Below are 20277 nucleotides of genomic sequence, written 5' to 3'. Positions count from 1 at the left end.
TTCCAATCTTTCAAAACAAGCCCAACTTGTTTAATTAAATTAAACTGTCCTGCTGCCTTGAACTCTAAGATTAAACATACTATCAGAGGCCTGTCATTGTGCAGCCTGACCTTGCTGGGATTTCTAATTATGGCCCTTTAAGATCATTACTGATTTTTAATTTTTTTTCCCCCTCCCTGCCAATGTCTTAACATACGGCCCGAATGCTCTCCACCAGCAAATTCTTTGCTTTTACTAAAGTAGTCTCGTTTGTTGATGATCACTGATGATCAAAACCTTGTAATTAGAAGTTCCTTACTACTGCTGCTTAACCTCCACAGTTGAACCACAGGGTGACCGTGACTCAGTGGTAGTCTTCCAATCAGAGGATTGGAAATTTGATCTCTTGCCATGCCACATGTCGAGGTGTCTTTGGGCAAGACACAGCATGTACCATTGCCCATGACAAGCTTGCAGCTGATTATGAGTAAAATCACTCAAATTATCACTAAAGTATTTAACAGAAAGTGCTAAATGATTATAGGTGACAGAGAAATAAATTATAAAGAGCTATTTTGAACCTAAGCAAGGTTAAGATCCATTGCAAGAAGGGGAACTATTTACCACCTAATTGTTCCTGATTAATACAACTATGTAATTAAAAGATGATGAAATTTCAACCCATGATTTTAGTATCATTGGCAGTGCTGTTAGGTTTAGCATTTTTCTTTTTTATACCAACTGGACTTCCATACCTATCTATATGCCCAAGGCAGTCAAAATGCTTTTTTATAAGTTTAGTCGTCTGTCTATAACAACAGTGCCTTGCTAAAAGGATTCATTATCAGGTTCTACAAGTTTCACCAACTTAAATTTAAAACTTTGTAAGACACTTAAGACCATTATCAAAAGAATTTAAGACACACATCTCCACAGAAATGCGTGAACTTTGTCCAGCCAAGTCCAGCCAGCTAGCTGGTAGTGAGATACCGGTAGTTTCAACTGTCTTGACTCACAGAACACAATGGAGATGTTTGTGTGTGAATTGGCAAGACAGAAAAATCCCACGAGAAAAAAAACAATACATACGAGATAAAAAAAAGTCCTGCCAAGACAAAATATAAGATCTATGTTGAATGTTTTATAGGTGAATTTACTTTAAAAATATATATAATTTAAGACATTTTGGCCTTAATTTTAGATACATTCATTTAAGACATTTTAAGGATGCACCCTGATGTTGAATATTTTCACAGCTTTTGATGCTGTTTTACAAACCACCTCTGCTTATGTGTTTCCATGGATTTATCCTTGGCCTGTTGTGTGTATTTTCATGTCTTAATGATGATGTTTGTTCACTAACATTGCCAAATAAAACTTTCAGGCAGTCACACAATAGATGTATTTTCACCAAGATTAAGCTACTTACAGGTGGATTCTGTTTTCAAAATTAATGACTTCTGGTGACATATGATTGTACTGAATTTTAATTAGGGCTAAATCTGCACCACACTTTTCAGATTTTTAGACAAAACTCTTTTTTTCAATTAAAATCACGTATCGTTTTTTTTAGCTTCACAATTATACTATATTTGTTGCAGGTTTATCTCATAGAATGTCAACAAAACTTACTTTCGTAGAATGACAAAATAAAAAAATTAAAAAAATTAAAGGATTACTTTTGTGAGGCACTGTATATTTTGAAGGTTAAAAAAATCCTTCTGTATTTATCCATGACTATTTTCTCCTTGCTGACAGCAAAAGTAGATGTGATCTGCAGTGCAGCTTATATAACCATAAAACAATAAAAAGAAACTCGAGCTCTACATTACAATAATGCAAGTTCATTGGAATCATTTTACAACCAGACCCAGAAAGTCTGAGAATGTTTCCATTATTGAGCTCAGAGTATGTGGGTGTGAGTGAATGAACTGTGGTTTAACAAGACTGCAATATGTAATGATTGTTTCACGGTGCGTTGACTTTAATATTCTAGCATAGGTTTCATTTCATCAGCATGGTGTGAGTGTGTGTGTGTGTGTGTGTGTGTGTGTGTGTGTGTGTGTGTGTGTGTGTGTGTGTGTGTGTGTGTGTGTGTGTGTGTGTGGTGATGAGATCTAAGCAGAAGTGAGTGAAAAGAAGAGTTGGGAGGGGATGCTGAAAGGCATACAAATAAAGTATGTTTTACACAATAGCAAATAAGTGCATAACTGAGCTGACCAAATCATTTTCCTCACGAAATGTGCTTAATTAGCTCCACAGGCTGTTTTTTCTCATGTAGATAATTTATTGGAAGGGTAATAGACTGCATTTAATTAATAACAAAGAGTGGGAGGGATTTCATTATGAGACTGAGATGACATTTTACCCCTACTGATTTCATAAATCTTTTTTCTCTTCCCATTAATGACTGTAGACTAGCTATGCTGCTGCAACACTCGGTCAGCCGAACCCTACTTTCCTTGCTCCTAAAAACTAATGCTTTCACTTTTGACAGATAAATTATTTGCTTATTCCAAAAATAATATCTTACTTTCGTATTGAGCCACTTGAACCCTGTTTTATGAATGACTTTCAATCTATTTATTTTTTATTCTGAGTCGGCAGATATGGCGTTTAGCCAAAGACTTTTTCGAAGCCCAAAACTACAAATCCCATGCACTTCCGCTATCCAAGAATTTAGCTCTAATTGGTCAACTCGACACCCAATCATTTGGCGGATACGTGTCTCGCTGTCAGCATCCTTCCGTCATGGCGTCTACTCGGACTAACCCTATTGTTAACCTGCACTTTCTAACAGTTTTACTCCTGCTGGCGATATGTCTGCCGTTCGGAGGGGGACAGAAGAAGAAAGAGGTAATGTCTAAACCGTCTGGGCATGTTTTACCAGCGAGTATCCTCGTGCTGTTTGCATAGGAGGTGCACAGGTGTAACCTACCGGTATTAATCAAGCTAGCAGTCACGAGAAGACACGTGAGAAGAGCGGGTTAATTTATGTTTTAGACACACAAATTACATGTTTGATATGAATGAAAGCAGTCGCATGTGCTTAGAGCGGTGTTTTTGAGAACACACGGAGATTAACAGAGCAAGCAGCTAAAGTCATGAGGCTAACTCCGTGCAGTTGCTAACCCGAGCAAAACGTATTCTTCTATTAACAAAATTTGTCAGAAAGCAACGTAAAATATTTTCCGACTATATGTGGATGTTGTGTCCTTATTTGAAATCTGTTTGGGTTCCTCAAACGAAATTGAAATAATGGGGTGTACTTTCATGTAATCCGTGAATGCGGAAGAGGTCTAACTAACCGCACAGGAAAGCTAAGTGCTCGATCTCATTCAGATTGTTGTTCAGCAGAAGAGCCGTGTTTTTGTTTTTTTGGTTCTGCTGGTTTACTATGAAGGCATAAAGATGGAGACAACAGACTGATTTAGGTGAATGTGGAAATTATGGTCTTACCATGTTTTCACCCTGGGTTTCTGACGGCTTTTAATGGACTGTACATGTACTCACCCCAAACTATTAATTTATATATTTTTGGTTGCATATTTTGTGCGTTTGCTCATGAAAGTTTACACAGAACACCTTGTGGTTAGTCAGGTTTTCATTCAAAACTAAGCCAGAAAATCACTAATCTTCATATTATAATATTGCTTAAATAACTCTCATGGTGATCGTTATTAATCAAAACTCTGTATTAATATTGTGTCACTTTTAAAATAACAAGATTTGCTAATCAGTTTCATGGTCTGAGGGGTTTTAATGACAAAATTGTGATGTTTTTTAATCTAATATTTATTTCCAACAGAAAACCAATAATTTTGCTAAAATAACATATTGAATATTACACTTTTAATAACAGCTAATGTCTATTATTTTTGAAGAGTTAAGCGCAGACACAGACTTACTGAATTAAAATGTATATATACACTGGACAATATAATACTTTTTGCTGTTCTGCTGTTTACATAGTAGCATGTGTGCAACAAGCTAATATTAATTGGTTAATGAGTCAAGCTGTATGTTCAGGTCAGTTGTTTTATCTTATTATAAGTGATGCTCCTTTTGCTTCTTCCCAAGTATTTTCTGTGTTTTTAACCACTGTAAATATTTCCAGTGAGCAGAAAATATATTTTTCATAAGTGAATTCAAAGTGTGGCAAGAAAAAAAAATGAAGTGACATGTTATAGCAGTCTGTAATGATGGGGATGACACACCACTTTCTGGTTTTGTTGTTGAAGTCAGCTGTAAATATTAAATTTAGTATTTAGTAACACTGGGAAAATTCTGTTATTTAATGAGCATCAGTGCAGAAAAAAATGTTGGTTTATATTGTCCAAGTGTGAGTGAAATATTTAGAAACCCTGCTGCGTCTACCTCTAGCTGTTTGCATTCTGAATGTTGATAATCCTCGTGCATTATTCATCTGCTGCCCATTCTCATTTTCATTACAGACACAATAGACGGTTTTCTTTGACAAGCTGTTGTTCTAAGCATCGTCTGGTACTTGAGTGATTTTCTTTTTTTTTTCTTGCCCTCTCAGTTCTTACATGTAGTGAGTGACGGTTGTTTAATGCTTGTTTTCGTTTTGCCTCCTGTCTGTCTTGTTTTCTGAGATCTGCACAGCCAGACAGCGTAAGTAAAGTGATTGTGTTGAGAGTTTTGGTTCCCTGAGCTCTTTTTTTTGTATGCTCTGCTTTAAAGGCTAAACTTGCAAGCTTTCTACCGATACCAAAATATTCTAGGTGGGTTCTGAAATACCTGAGTGCAGCCGTGAGCGTGCTCCTTTTGAAACAGATGCATTTTCATACAGACCTGTCGTCCTGGTGGCACATCGTTTGTCAGCTGGCAAGCAGAGGGTTGCACCAGGTAGATGGCGTTTGCAGTTTCCATTTTAATCTGCAAATCAGCTGGTGCATAGCCTGGATGCACTTTTGTATGCGTCTGTGACACCTTAATTTAAACTGTGAGGCTGATGTAAACAAAAAATTTGTTTGACTGATAAGATAAAATGTCTTTAATAATAATAATAATAATAAAAATAAATCAGTCAATGTACGGAATATAATAAATTTCAGGTTTTATAGTTTAAAATTCCTAGTCACAGAATTTTTCCACTGATCACCAAAGTCCAATTTTACTGGAGCTTTCCCCTGCCAGTTTTAGCCAATTTTGATTTTAAAACCTATCATTAAATAGCATTTATATATGAAATTCATACGTGAATTTTTTAGATAAAAATATTTATTATTAAAATATTTCCTTTTAGGTTGTTTTTTTTTTTTTATGTTTGCAGAATTTTTTTTTAATTTGAAGCAGAAATTATGTTTTGCGTGAGAGCAGTTGCTCTACAACAGAGTTTTGTTAATTCAATTTTTTTTAATTTCCTTTATTTAACCAGGTAAACCACGTTGAGATCCAGTTCTCATTTTCAAGAGGGACCTGGGCAGAAGTCTGTAATACACAGCAACCTGGTTACAAAATAAAATTAATTAATACATATGCACAAGTATAAAACAATTTAAAAACAGTGACGCTGTTTAAAAGAATCTCGTTGCCTGTTTTTAAGAATCGCTCGAAATAAGTCCAGTGAAATCAATTCTGACATCTTGATTTCAGACTGGAGCTGATTCCAGGTTGAAGGGGCCATCACACTGAAAGCTTGCTTTCCTTTTTCAGTTCGGCAACATGGAACATGCAAAAGAAAAATGTTGTAGGAGTGTAAAGAATGGGAATTAACAGATCTATGTAAAAGAAATTTTAAGTATGAAAATCAGGGAAACAAGGTTTAAACTTCAATGTTTAGAGTTGAAACTTTTTGTAGCATCTTATAGTCATGTTAGTATAAACACCTATAAAAAATGTATGAATTTTATTTAAGATAGGACAATGTACAACATACATTAACCACTGAAGGAGAGCTGTGCTTTATAGCTAGAAATGCTCATTTCCACCTGTAGTCCCCAAAACATATAAAAATATGAAACAAAAATAATCTAAAACACAATTGTTCGGAATACATGTAGAGTTAGGTATGACACAGTTTATATAAAAAAAACAAAGAAACAAAGAACATATAGGGTCCTTTTTTGTATAAAAAATAAAGCTCATACTAGCTTTATTTGTATGACATGTATGACTACCTGAATCTAAATGTACTTTTATGTGCACAGGAATTGCACATATTTTTATACAACTGTTTTACAGAACGTACACTGATCTAACAAATCAAAACAAAAAGGACTTAAATATTGGGTGAATATTGGGTGAGCAAAGAAAGAATAAACATTAAAACAAAAGAAAACATCCGATATGTTTCTGTTGTATTTTATTTTATTTTTTCATGTAATCTGTAGCAACTTTTAATGTAAGCTAATAACTAACTTATAACAGAAAATATGAGTTATGTTTAATAGAATATTACCCAGTCAGTAATAGCTGGATTATTACTGTCTGAATCTCTATTATCATACCTCCGTGTCTGTTAAAGCGAGGCCTCTAAAGTCCTGGCTGCTGGATGTGACTAAGTTTTCTGCACTGCTAAAAGTGGATAAATGAAACTCGGATCCTGTTGCTTTAGAACCACTTATTTAAACAAAGTCAGAAGGATGTTTTAAGTCTTTTGATATACTTTTTCAACTGCACCGTTTTATTTCGCTGACTGTGCAGATGATGGGGAAGTATTTGAGCAGATTATGGAGGGAGTCGAAGAAGGAATGTACGGGGAAAATGGCTGACAGGTCGACAGGCATATAAATGAGCAAAGAATTGGATGTGTCAACAGAACAAAAAGCTGACTGAGTGAAAGAATAAATGAGGAATAAATAGGCAGATTAACCACTGATGGAAAAGCATATAAATGGGTGAGTAAATCTATAAATAATTGAGAGCGACATGTTTGCCGTGCTTTATAGCGTTCAGCATTGGCACATGAATTGGGATTCTTAAATGCAACCATTGAACATGAGTGACAAATACCAAAGCGGTGAGATATGGCTTATGAGACTAAGCAGTTTAATGAAGGCCATCGTTTATCGTTTTAATCTAAATTACTTTGTCGTTGATTCATATCTGGCCTGGATATGTCTTTAAATCGCACACTTTCCACTTAACGAGTGGGTCTGAATAACGCTTCTTTAATGTGGGACGCGACATCAGGAGTTTAAAGTTCAGAGAAAATTATACATCTAAAGGAGAACTGAAAGAAAGCTGTTGGTGTGACTACAAGGAGCAATTACAGAGAAGGAGACAGAAAGAGAAGGTAGGAGGTCAATTTAAAATTACAGTTCATAGCATGCAGTGATGAATTGTTACTTTTACGCACTATGATAGTTGAGCACTTTTGTGATCATCTATTGACGAGAGTGTTTATTTTGAGCAATACTTTGTATTTTATTCATTGCGCAGAAAAGATTCACATTATAGCTTTGGTCCTGAATGCAATGGCTCAACAAAGGTACGCCTTTTATCACCTAAAGGGTCGAAAGCACATTTTATAGACTTCCACACATCTGAAATGTATCTAGGTATGTGCTTCTCCAATAGCACTAAATAGAGGAAAGAAAGATGCCACCCTCTACACACGGACCTTCACCTACACACAGACTTACTTTCAGGGAGGCACAGGAGAGATATTGAAGGGTTATAATGGGTGGAATCTACTTTCACAGTTGCCAGCCTAGGGCCATGACAGAAAGGTGGAGCCGGCAGAGGAAGATCTTATTTAGCTGGAAATGGACAAAATGGTGATGCAGCACTTTGTATTCATCTCAGCGATTTCTGGCCTCCCTTGCTGCCCTTTCTGTCTGGGGCTGGCTGGTGTGTGTCATATACGGGTTGGGCGATATGGAAAAACAATCCTATCTCAATGAATTTTTTTTTTTTACATCAGCCGATATGGATGGAAATTATATAAAACAAGTTACTATTTTTGTTTTCTTGAACTATTAGGTGAGATTTTAAGATAATAAAAGTTTATTTTTTTTATTTTAGAGATTTACCTTTAAAGGTTTAACATGTCATTGAACATTATGCTACTGCTTTGGATAAATTAGAGGCTAATCTTAAACTAAAATCTTCCAGGATTACAGGACATTTGTTAATGGATAAATAAAAGTGTAATTGAAATCTAATTTAAAGACTAGTTCATTTTGAATATTGCTATTTAAGAATAAGGGTTTTTGTCTTCTTAGATTTCTAACGCAATTATTTATAACCTTTAAGAAAAAAAAATCCCCAAAACAACATACATTTAAAATCTTTGTCCTCTTCAGCAACTTTCAAATACATAATTTAACTAATAAAATAGACATTGCCTTTGCCCTGAAAACCCCACCCAAAAGTTTTGATTTGGGGAGTCGGATACTGTCACTCATCTGGGATTAAGTTTTACATTCTGCATACCCCTGCTGGTTTCACTGGTTCAGATATTGAAGCAGATTTGTACTGTTCCTCGACTTTGTCAGAACATGCGCTTCATGTAATTTGCAGTCCGTACTACTTTGTGTTTGTCCAGCCTTAAACAGCCAAATACCAGCTCTTCTCGCCAACGATGTAATTAGTTTCCATATCTTCTTCCAGCTCTCTTTCCCCATTTCGCCCAACTAATGTCCTACCTATTAGCTAAAGTAAGAGAGACTACAACTGCACAAACATTAGCCTTTAGCCTGTCTGGCTTCTACTGTGCTTTCTGCGTCAAAGTAACGTTGCTTGGCTCTATTCCAGCCATTATTCCAGGACGGAGAAACTCTTATTTTCATTGGTTGTACATACACACAAATTGTATGCCAACAACATCATTTGTCACTTCTAATGCGTTGGAAAACACAGAGACTTAATAACAAAAGTTTAGTTTATCCAGAGTTGTCATCACTGCTGCCGAGTGTTAACATTTTTGGTGCCAATGCATTGGGGTAGCACTACCGCAGTGGAAGAGAACTCTGCTTTTAGCTTTTCTTTTGTGTGAAATGCTTCCACAGCTTAGAAGATCTCAGTTTTGACTCCACACATCTCCCTCTTCCTGCCCTCTTTGTTTTGTTGTCATTTACTGTACATTTTTCTTTGTCGGTGGCAATCAGTGGAGTGCTTGCAGAAAATGGAAGTGATTCTGCCCTCAAATCAACCGGCTGTTCATTGAAGTTCAGAGAAACTGGAAAACAAAAACCCTGAAATCCTCTGGCTGGTTTTGAGTGAGCTGTCCTCCATTCAAGTCTGTAATGTAAAAGCCGCACCGTAAAGTTCAAAGTCCTCAAAAAACATTAAAACGGCTGTTTAATTTGCCGCCGCTTAAATGTGTGTTAACACCATGATTTGTCTTGCTTGCCACATTAGAAATCAACACGAGCGATAACGGGGACTTTGGCCTTGATCTTTATACCTTGTAGTTTTGTCTCGACTACCTGAATTTTCATCTACTTTTAGATTATAGTTTTAAAGCTTCTTTTATGCTCAAATAAGCTTAAATTGTTGAATCTTTAATGAAGTCTTTTCGGGCTTTTCCCTCTTTTCTCCTCGTCTCGTCTTTAGAAAACTGTACTTTTATTCAGTTAAGGTAAATTGACACAGGAATTAAAGGCATTAGAAGTTTCTTCGTTTTTAAGAAGCTTCCAGATACTCCGTAGGCAGAGGCATTTAATGAGTAAAAGATGTTAATAGTATTTAGATGGACTCTTGTGCATCACCCCAGTTCAGCTCTAAATTGTAGACAGTGGTGAGTTTTTGTCTTCCGGCTGACCACAGCACAAAGAAAGGGGCTGCGTAAGCACTTTGTATACCTCCCCATGCATAGTCAGGGGAGGCAAGAGGAGAAAACAAAGTTCAGGACTGTGATTCTGAAGCAGGGACAGTAATATCTGGAGAGGTATATATCTAGAGAGGGAGATTACAAAGTTGTGTGCTTGGTACCACCCAGGGACCAGTCTAATAAGTGGACTGGAATAATAAAAGCCTGCTACCTCTGCACACAGAGGTCCAATAAACTTCTGTGGTTGACCCTTCAGGGCATAACCAAAGCTCCTTGCAGACTTTAAAAGGGGGCATTTTAAAGATGAACACTGTGTAAGCAGTTTTGACTGTTTCTTTTCACTCTGACAACTTCATATTAGAAAAAGTAACTACTGCTTAACAGTTTTTGCATTCTTAATGTGCTTTTGAAATAATAGGTTTTAAAGCTGTGATTTCTGCAGGCTGACAAAATATGGCTTTTTGTAGTTCTTTTTGACACTTGGTAAATATATGTATGTTTGGATATAGTTAGTAGTTTTGTCATAAATTAAACTATTCATTCATTTGCTACAATGAATTAATACTTGGATGTTTGCAGGGTAGGGATGAAAAGGGAACCGGCTTAAAATGTAACACTGGTACAATTTTTGATTTGTTACATTGCTGGCTTGATATTTTAAGATTTTAGTTTTAATGAAAACTCCCCTAATCTTTGTGCAGTTTGGTAAAGTTAATATTTTTGTTCATGGCTCTGATGCATGTCAGTGTTATTACAAATAATGTTTTTTCTCCAGATTCCACATTTTCCTATTTTTTCCCCAAATTAAATTTTTTCCACTTTAACCATATTTAACAACCCAAAAAGTATGTAAGTTTGGTGTGAATAAAAAAAAAAAAAAGAACAACTCTACGGCTAGTGGTCAACATTTACTATTACTGGTTTTACAAGGTGTTATAGTGTTTACTCCTTGTTTTTTAAACAACAAAAACTAAGAATAATGTTTTTGACACAAAAGAAAATCTCCCTTTTCAAAAATAATTGTATCAAAAAACCTGTTAAAAGTAAAAGCTTGTGCACATTTTAATAATCTTAAGGACCTTTGTTCTCTTTTATTTCTTCCATCTGTCACAGACATCTCCACTGAAGTAATGACTCAGTGTTTTGGTGTTCAGCTTTCAATCCCCCCCACAGACCCTCATCAAGTACTGTTTTTTTGGGAGAGATGTTTCTTTCTCTAGTCTTTTTTTTTTTCTTCCCCTGGTGTCTTGTGGAAATATGCATGCTAGAGCTCAGTCTCTGGTGATTTTCTGTTTCATGGGTGAAAAGAGATGAATATTGTGCCCTTTCCTTTCTTCCCCTCTTGTCAATAAAACCCCGATTGTGGCTAAAAATAGCAACGTTTCATACTGGGAGTCGTTTCACTCTTCTCCCAGTAAATTCAGGGGTGTTCTGTTTGGATCTCGCTCATTAACCGTATTTATCTGAATTATTGATGCATGGGTGTCAGGCCTGCTTTCTCTGTGACTGATGGCCTGTGCTTCCGTGCCGTTTTCTTCCGCTGCTATTCCTCCTCCTCTTCCCCTCCCCTTTCTATCATGTTTCTAACAAGTTTTTTGAGTGGCAACAAGATTTTCAATTTTTTGCCTAACCAACCCATATTTTCCAGCGTCGTCTTTTTATTTGTTCCCCTTCTATCACTCCTTTCTATGCACCCTTTTTCCTTGCAGTTGAAACATTAAGTTCTCATTGCCATCAATCACACTTAAAAGCAGCCTCAAAAATTATATTTAATTTAGTTGTTTAGTCTACCCACTTCTACATGATTGATTAGTTGAAGTGGAATTGACCAAATAATCTATTATCCAATCAAACCTCTTAGTTTTCACTAAAAGCAATTCACATGCTATAAAATGTATTTTACCTCTTTATTTTATTTTAACACTCTTCTGTGTTTAACTCTTTTCTCATGCAGTGGTAGCTACTGTTGTTTGTAATCTCTGGTGCAGAACTTGACTGGTTTGAGTCTCGCCTAGGAAACAGGGACTTCATTTCAATGGGCAGCTTTTCATTGGAGCTGAGAAAAATAAAATATGGGATTCAGCAAGGTTCTGATTTGGGCCCCTTCATATTTATTGTCTATGTTTTCTCTCTAGTTCACATAACAAGTAATGAGATAAGTTACCATAACTATGTAGACGATTCACAACTCTACATGTCACTGTCACCAGATCACTATGAAGTGTTTCTTTCTTTAGATGTTTACTGCAACAGACTTTTTCCAGAATTGTAGTTCATCCAGAATTCCATTTATTAAATAAAACAAAGCTGTTTGCACTAATTATATCTACATCATCTAAAGCTGGATGCATGAACATAACTAGTTGTATGTTAGTTACGTACCATAAAATTATGTAGAAAGAAATGCACTGTTGAGTTTCTCTACCTTATGTTTTTTTTTTAACCACGAGGTTCATTGTATCATATATTGCTGGTTAAAGTGTCCCCTAAACAGTCATACTGCTTAGGAGCTACGGAAATATTTGAGTCTTTTCAAAGTATTTGTCCAAAGGATGTCAAGAGAGGACTCTTACAGTTCTTCAAATTCCAGAGGAATATCAGGGAAGCGGGGTAAAGAGGCGGTAATGTTGATGGAGTTCAGTGTTTGACTGCAGTGATTATTGCTCCTGGAAAATTCATGGGAAGGTGAGACTGTTGAGAGGAAAAATATAGAAAAGGGCTCATCTCCCACCAACATATTACATTGAGATTTATGAGGAGCTACAATTCTGTGCATGAATGTCTTACTTTGAGATTATTTATGACCCCCAAAATAAGTTGTATTAGAGCTACACACACCTGCACACACACTATTGCTTTAATATAATAGGATGAACTGAGGTGGTTTAGCATAAAGCTGTGGTCAGGATAAATGCTGAATACCATCAGGTGTCACATCTGGTCCCCTTCATTCTCTGTTGCATTTTACTTTCATTTTACTTTATATACTTATTTGTGGGATTTTTTATTTTTAAAACCATTTGCATCAAGCACAAAAAATATTTTAAAAACCAATACTTGTATTTGAAAAAAAAAAAATTTTTATGGAAGCCTAAACCCCCAGCAAGTGCAGTAAATGTAACAATTTTTTAAAGTTATTTTATTTCAGCAGCTCAGAGAAAAGCATTCTATAGATTAATTACACACAGAAACATATTTAAAAGTATTTTTCTGTTAATTATGATAATTTTCCAGATTTGAAATTGGAGTATTGCATCAGACTATTAAACATTTGTAATACAGAAACGCAAGCTTACTGAAACTAATATTTAGGACCAAGTTAAAGGTAATTTTCCAAAAGGTACTTTTAATCTGACAAGCAAGCCTCGTAATTCTTTTTTTTTTAAATATAATTGTAGATTCAAGGCAGTAAAACAATCACAGCCGATATGGTAAATCTTCAAAAAGCCAGAAAGAAGGAGAGCGAGAGAGCGCCTGCAAAAGAGTCGAAGAAAACAAACCTCTCTTTGGACTATGACTGATGGATGATATCTAATGAGCAGTTTGATTTATGTTGATTGTTGTAGCCATTAAATAAACTGTGCAACTAGTGGTCACTCCCTTTCCCAGCTGTTCATGTTATCGACCAGCCAATTAGTTTCACCAGCTTAGCTCAAAGCATGATCTTTATAGTGTATCTGGCTCACCATCTCCTGTGTGAGAGTGATGCCAATTTACTGCTAGGTGTAAGACACCTGGAGCTCACTGGGCTGTTAGAAATATTCTTAGAGTTCTACATTAAGATCAATTGGAAAAAATAAAACGGGAAAGCTTGAATATATAAATTTTCCAGCCAGTAAAAAGAAAAGAAATTGGCATATCAAGTCTCTTTTGAAATTTATACAATATTTAATATCAAAGTAAACATTATTTCCTATAGAAAGACTTGATGGACTTTCTCCCTTTGGGAGGAAAGACATTTTGAGCCACTATCCTAATGTGACACCTTGTGTCTCACTAGAAACAAAATTTGGTCCAACCTGGGCATTCGAAGCTGCAAGCCTGGCATTTGTTTACATGGTAGCTTAATTCTCTTATGGACAAGAGGGGATTGAAGTGGGGGTGAATCATCATGTGAAGAAATCACAAAAAATCAGGGCTTATATCAAGTTTCACTCTTGATTTGTTCAAAGAAATTGCTTGGCACGCTGCTGAAATGAGAGAATAAGGAGCCACTGGAGAGTTACACACTCTCTCAAACCAGATGATTAGGAGGGCAGAGGCAGAGTGACAGCAAATTAGATCAATGAATATAGTTTAGTGAACCCCTCAAGGTAGGGAAAAAGTGACAAAATGCAAAGTAAAAGAATAGGACGCCATAGGAGCTGAAGCTGTGGTCCCTAATCGTAACCACCATGCTGCTCTTCTTAGACTATGTACTTGTGCTTCTATGAATAGCAACATTTCTTAAGGTGACAAACAATAGGCACTTGAGCTGATAATGCTGGAATACGTTTACTTTCTGCTAAAATGCAAGTGCTGAATGTAAAGTCAGGTATCCTTCTTATATTTTTGAAGTTTTTTCAAAGCTGCTGGTCCTGATTATCTAATGGGTCTTCTGAGACTAACCATGCTTACCTAAGCAGATGCACATAACATATCAGAGTAGTTTATGAGGCTAATTAGGAACAGATTATGTGCCCAGTTATTAGGCACTAATGCTATTGTTAGGCTCTGAAGGCTAATGAGGTACAAGGCCAGTTACCTATACAGCTAGCATACTTGCATGTGCAATAAGCTGCTCACCATGACTTTAACTATTAGAAATAATTACTGCTGACATGTTGGTATACGCTGCATGTTCCGGACGTTGCATTCATTTTCACAAGAGAGAAAGGGAATGATAGCTTTAGTTATTAAATGTTTGAAAGTACATCTGGGAATTGAGGAAGAATACTGATCATATTTCCAGACATGTCTCAACTTCGTGACCTTTACAGCTGCGGCACCTTTTGCTTCAAAAACTTAGACCATTTTTGCTGCATATAGAAGATTTAAGTTATTTTATGTCCCAATCTGTTTTGTTTTCATTGGCTACTTTCGGACCAATTCAAGCAGCATGTCTCTCATGTGAATATTATCAAATTCTACATGGTAGAGGAAATAAAGCATAAAAAAGCTGGAATGTAGAGAAGGGCAGTTAATGATTGTGCTGAAATGTTGGCCTGATTTCTTTTTTTCCCCCACATCCCATAGAGCTATAAAGAATATGCCCGCGTTTGCAAGTAACTGCTGAGTGGCCTAAAAGAAAAACAATCCACTGTGTTTGACTCTCTTTATACCAGCATGTTGAGATAGTTTAGGCAAACTGTCTTCAATGCTCGCACAGACCTTTTTTTATCTGTTGGCAAATAATTGTCATCTTAACATCTAAATGAACATCCCGGTCATAAAGCGGGCAATTCTGCAGAGGAAGCGATTCTTTAAAAAAGCTTTGCTTCTGAGTCAGGGGAAGCTGCCAGTGTGATGCCAATGAAGAAGTTTTGCTTAAACATAAAGTAGATAGAAATCAGTTAGATACTAATGTGTTTCTCTAGAGAGCCCAGTCATTGTTATCTTGTCAGGTCTTGCCCAATTTAACTTAACCCTCCTATTATGTTCGTTTCTGAGGTACAGCATTGATGTAACAAGTTTGTATTTAAAATACCAGAGCAGAAAAGTAACACTATGTTGAAAGGGAAAGTTGGTTCTATTTAAAGTGATTAAAACACATTAAATCTTAATATTTTACATCAAAGACATACATGATTGACATCTCACGGTGGATATTTTGTTTGGTACTTTTCTCTACACACCTCGCCTTTAGATATAATCTTTGTGGTCAATGCAAGTCCCAAAATGTTTTGAATTTTGCTGAAGTACCAAGAGCAATTATTACCATAGATTAATAACAGATTTTTGCTAAAAATATAGCATCCTCCATGACAGACCGAGAATTGAAGTTAAACAAGGATAAAGTATAGAAGTTTTGTTGTGTAAAGTTTGTATTTGCCTGGATTCTGTTGGGGTAAAGAAAGTATCTTTTGGTTTAAATTTAATGCCAGTGTTACGGGGACTGAAAAAAGAGTTTAATTTAAAATATCATGACCTCTGTCCTCGAAGTAACTCTGTGAGAACAATAAACAGTGACTGAATTCCTCTCAAATTTTCAAGAATTACAGCTAAAAATCTAACAGGGGAGCATGTAATTATGACACTGACGTTAGCCAGGACTCACTTGAGCTTCTCATGGTCTAATACTTACTTTTTCTGTTGGTTTTTCTTCTCACGACTGTTTTTCTTTTGAGTATGTAAATTCGACCATTGAGTGTGTTTTAAATTTTTCATGTGCCCAAAGCTAGCGTGTTTTTTCCCATTGGACTTTCTGCACTTTTATAAGGGTCAGATGGTAATGTTGTTCTTCATTCACTGTAAAGCCGTTTAAATACTCCCACTCCTTTCTATGTCTGCACAGAGAGCAGTTTGAAGCGTCTCGCATTCTTCAGTATTCCCCACTACCCCTAATTTCACGTATGAGGCACTATGAACACCGTCGGTGGATAGAGCACGTTTTACAGCTTTACCTGAATCTCCCGCCCACAAAAACAATTACTGTAGTTCAAACCTGCACACATAAATGTCTAAACCACTAAATGTAGACAGATAACGGCTCTTTCCTTGAAATGGACAGAATAGGTGTGTTAGAACTGAAGTGCTCAAATTGAATTGCGTCTGGAGCTGTGTATTTGTGTTGATTTGGTTTCAGTTCTTTATTTTTTCTTTGCTTTCCATTTTTGGTAGTTAAATATGATGAACTAAGGAAGAGTATGGACCCCTCCAATATGACTTTAAAAAGAAAACGGGTGAGAAAAACCCAAAAACTTAAGTTCTGTATGGGTAATACATACGAACCAGAGCTGGAGGACTTGTCACAATCATCAGTGTACTGTTTGGGAACATGATCCTTTTTTAGTCTATGTTGGAGAAAGAAGGTTTCATGGATTAAAATGAAAATTGGCATTTTTGAACAGGGACAAGGGATGCAGCTGATGGGGCTGGGCAAAATCACACAATATCTATAATTATTAATTGACATTTTCTCTTATCTACACTTTTCTTTGTAACGCTCTTGTTCTAATTTTCTCCCTTAACTTCATCTTGCTCTTTTATTTTTGAGCAGTCATGAAGGACGGTGGTGAAAGCATGTCCTCTGCCTACATTCCCCAGAATGCCAGAATGTCATTTCTCTGAACTTTCTAGATTAAAGTTCAGAGAAATGATCAACATTCTATTGGACGCATTTTCTATCCTCTATCGCGACGGCTATTGTTTGCATTTTATCGCCCAGCCCTAGTAGCTGACTCCATGTTGGATTTAATTATTCCACTGAAATGGGATCGAATGGACTGTATCTGGAATTACAGTACCCTATAGTGTAGTGTTGCGAACGACGCAGACCTCGCCAAAGCCATAACAAATGCTTCAGGAATCTTTACAGCAGTAGACGTGGGATTAGACCTGCCACAATAAACAATAAATCAACTAATCGCATGATAAATTAAAATGATCTCAATAATTTCCATGTACACAACTTATCGTTTTTCTTTTTTCTCTTTCTTTCTACCAAAATTGGTCTTAAGTTTGACACTTTGGTCTCAACTATCACTTTTTTGAAGGACAATTTTGTTTATAGAATCTTCATGATTAATTTTTATTTATCTTTTCTGTTGTTTTGTTTATTTATTTTGAATATTTAAAGTGTCTTCCAGTTTCAATGTCTTTCCAGTGTTAAATGTTCATTAGAAATTAAAGTTTATTGATCTTTGAGAACGTATTGTAGCATTACCATGCCGTCAACTTTTTATTACGCAAAATGGTCTTGACACAATATCATCGTTTATCGCAATAACTTCTGGGGCAATTTATTGTCTATCAAAATTTGCAATCGTGACAGACCTATGTGGGACTGAACTCTTTATCAAAGCTTCACGTTTAAATGGAGCGCAAATAATACCAGTCGGGTATAGCTAATTGGCTCGTTTTCAGTTAATTTTGTCTATATTCAATTTTCAAAAAATATATACTTCTTTTTCTTGTGTCCATATATTCACAGTTGAATAAAAAAAAATCTCATGTCTATAGCTCTAACTGCACCAAAACTTCACCAAACTGTGACTTTAAAACGGAGATTTTTATTTACCATCCCACCTCTCATACCGAGGCAAATAAAAAGAAAAGAGAAAAAAACTTTCGAACAACATGTTGCATCAAAGCTGCAGGGAGATTAAGAGGTTTTCATATTTGCTTTGTTTCCTTTTCAAATTTGCGAGAAGAACTTTCTTGCTCTGGGCTTCATTTATGTGTTTGTTGATCATTTGACTCTCTGTAGTTTCCAGCCTTGTTCCAAAAGCATTTTTCTTTGCTTCTTTTGGTAGCTCTGCAGTTTGGAGAGCTTGAAATATCTTTCAAGCTCTCCAAACTCCAAACTCTTTCAAGCTTTTATTATCTATTAGTTTGTGCAGAGATTTGTAGTGTATTCTGAAGTAAATTGTATTTTTATTTTTTCAATGTGTAAAGAACCCAGTTTTAAATTACTCTTGTTATACCGTTTAGCCTTGTGTGTGAAGTAGGCCTGTATTTGATCATGTAACCTCTTATGGCTCTGAGTAGGCTTTTCAATGACCTGACATAAAAAATATTTTCCATTAAAATGTTATATCAATTTTGCAATTTGCCAGTTGCATGATGAAAACACCTGACCAGTGAGTTTTAAGTCATCGCATTGAAGTGACAGCAGAAAAGTTCATTTCTTTCTTTGAGACTGAGGGAAGCAGAGCAGTTTCTTGCATAATTGCCCCTTTAAAATAAATACGCATTTTTTGTGCCTCTCTCCTATTGACAGTTTGCCATTTCACTTACTAGCAGTAACAAAATTATTAAAGTAATTTTAGGTCAAATGCAAATGATTGCCTTTTTTTTTTTTTTTTTTAATTGCCATCGTCTGTATCTCCATGTGGTTTGAAGCAATAGATGGTGTCTAAGCACAAAATTATTCCACACAGATTAAATTCTACCATTCAAATCCTGAATATCTTAACATGATAAAGGGGATGATGAACCCACCCACGCAAAGTCATTTCAGAAAAATAAATTCACAAGTTAGAATGACGACAGACTCCCTATTATGACAAGCAAAAAAAAAATAAAAACTTGGTCAGGTGCCTTGAGGAGAGGGAATGACAGAAGATTTCAAATGTCAGGTTCTTTTCCTGGGAGCTTTAGAGTAAAGCGGTTATCTGTAAGCAAGACAAATTTCAGGTAGTCTGCAAAGAATCACAGAGAGAGATGACTGCTCGCACTAATGGGCAAAATATATGAAAAGAAAAAAATATCACCGGAGAAAGACTGATGGAAAGACGCTCAGACAAAAGCGGAGGGAAAAAAAGGCATTTATTTCCAATAATTGTTATTTGGCAGTTAAGCTTACAAATCCGCTCCCACAGTCCCTTAAGTGACAACTCTTGATATTTCTGGGAATCTCAAATTATGAGCTGACAAATGCAGACTTCGCAACACGATACCTTGTTGGTTTGATTGACTGCAGGTGTGAGAGGGAAATAATACACTACCACTGACTTGCAGTGGACTCACACACACACACACACACACACACACACACACACACACACACACACACACACACTGCGTGTGTTTAAGTGTTGCATGGTCCTGTTTCTTTACTACTTTTTTTTCTAAATGTGTGGATCTAAATGTATCCACATTATGTCACCAACAGTGTGTGAATATGCAAAACATAGAAACACAGCAAAGCAAAATGTAACCAATTAATTAATTATGCATTACCAAGAAAGGATTGTTGTATATAAACATAAGACCGATAAATCTTACATACCAGCAGGAGGTCACTTAAGGTTATTTTGGTTTAATCAGAATTTGATATTTAATCAGGACAGCCATTTCAAGCCAAATAAAATGAATCAAAGTCTGATTATTTGTCGATTATCCCCACCATAAAGCATTCACTAGTCATTGCATGCTTTTCTTTTGCATTCACAGGCCTCCAATTTGCTTCCCTGTTTGAGATAAACAACCTGAACATTGTTTCTTCTTTTTCTATGTGAAACAGTTGAGAAAACTTGAGATTACTACCGGACACATAGGAGGAAGATGGGGGGGGAAAAAAAGTACACAGATAATGTGTGGGGGAAAAAACCTTTTGCGTTTATGACTGAACTGTTTTATTCCCTTTTCTTTTTTCTTTTTTTTTTTACATATATTTTCTATTTTTATCTGTATTTGTTTTTCTTTTAACTTGTTCCTGAGTTCCTCATCTTATTGCTTCCTCTATCTCATAACCTTTTTTTTTTTACCATATGCATCTACCTACACTTCATATTTTTCTCAGTCACCTGTTTCCCCTCAAGGTGACTAAGAAAATTGTAAGAAGTCATAAAAATGCCATTCAATTGAATAATGCAACTTTTTTGGTGTTTTTATTTGTTGTGCCCTTTTGAGCT

At 35.9% G+C, this 20277-nt stretch overlaps 2 protein-coding genes across 7 annotated transcripts in view; one reads left to right on the top strand and one right to left on the bottom strand.

Moving 5' to 3' along the window:
* The window catches only part of LOC103469533 (uncharacterized), a 479729-nt gene that overhangs the window by 380502 nt on the left and 78950 nt on the right, over window positions 1–20277 (bottom strand). The window lies entirely within an intron of this gene.
* tusc3 (dolichyl-diphosphooligosaccharide--protein glycosyltransferase subunit TUSC3) overlaps window positions 2679–20277 on the top strand; it is a 61971-nt gene continuing 44372 nt past the window's right edge. The window contains exon 1 of the mRNA XM_008417549.3: window positions 2679–2835. Coding sequence (XP_008415771.1) covers window positions 2731–2835 — 105 coding nt within the window. The 5' untranslated portion in view covers window positions 2679–2730. The remainder of the gene's footprint in view (window positions 2836–20277) is intronic.

This window comes from Poecilia reticulata, chromosome 1 (assembly GCF_904066995.2).
Source record: "Poecilia reticulata chromosome 1, P_reticulata-male-v2, whole genome shotgun sequence".
In the NCBI taxonomy this organism is placed as follows: domain Eukaryota; kingdom Metazoa; phylum Chordata; class Actinopteri; order Cyprinodontiformes; family Poeciliidae; genus Poecilia; species Poecilia reticulata.
This window is presented reverse-complemented; position numbering and strand designations above follow the sequence as displayed.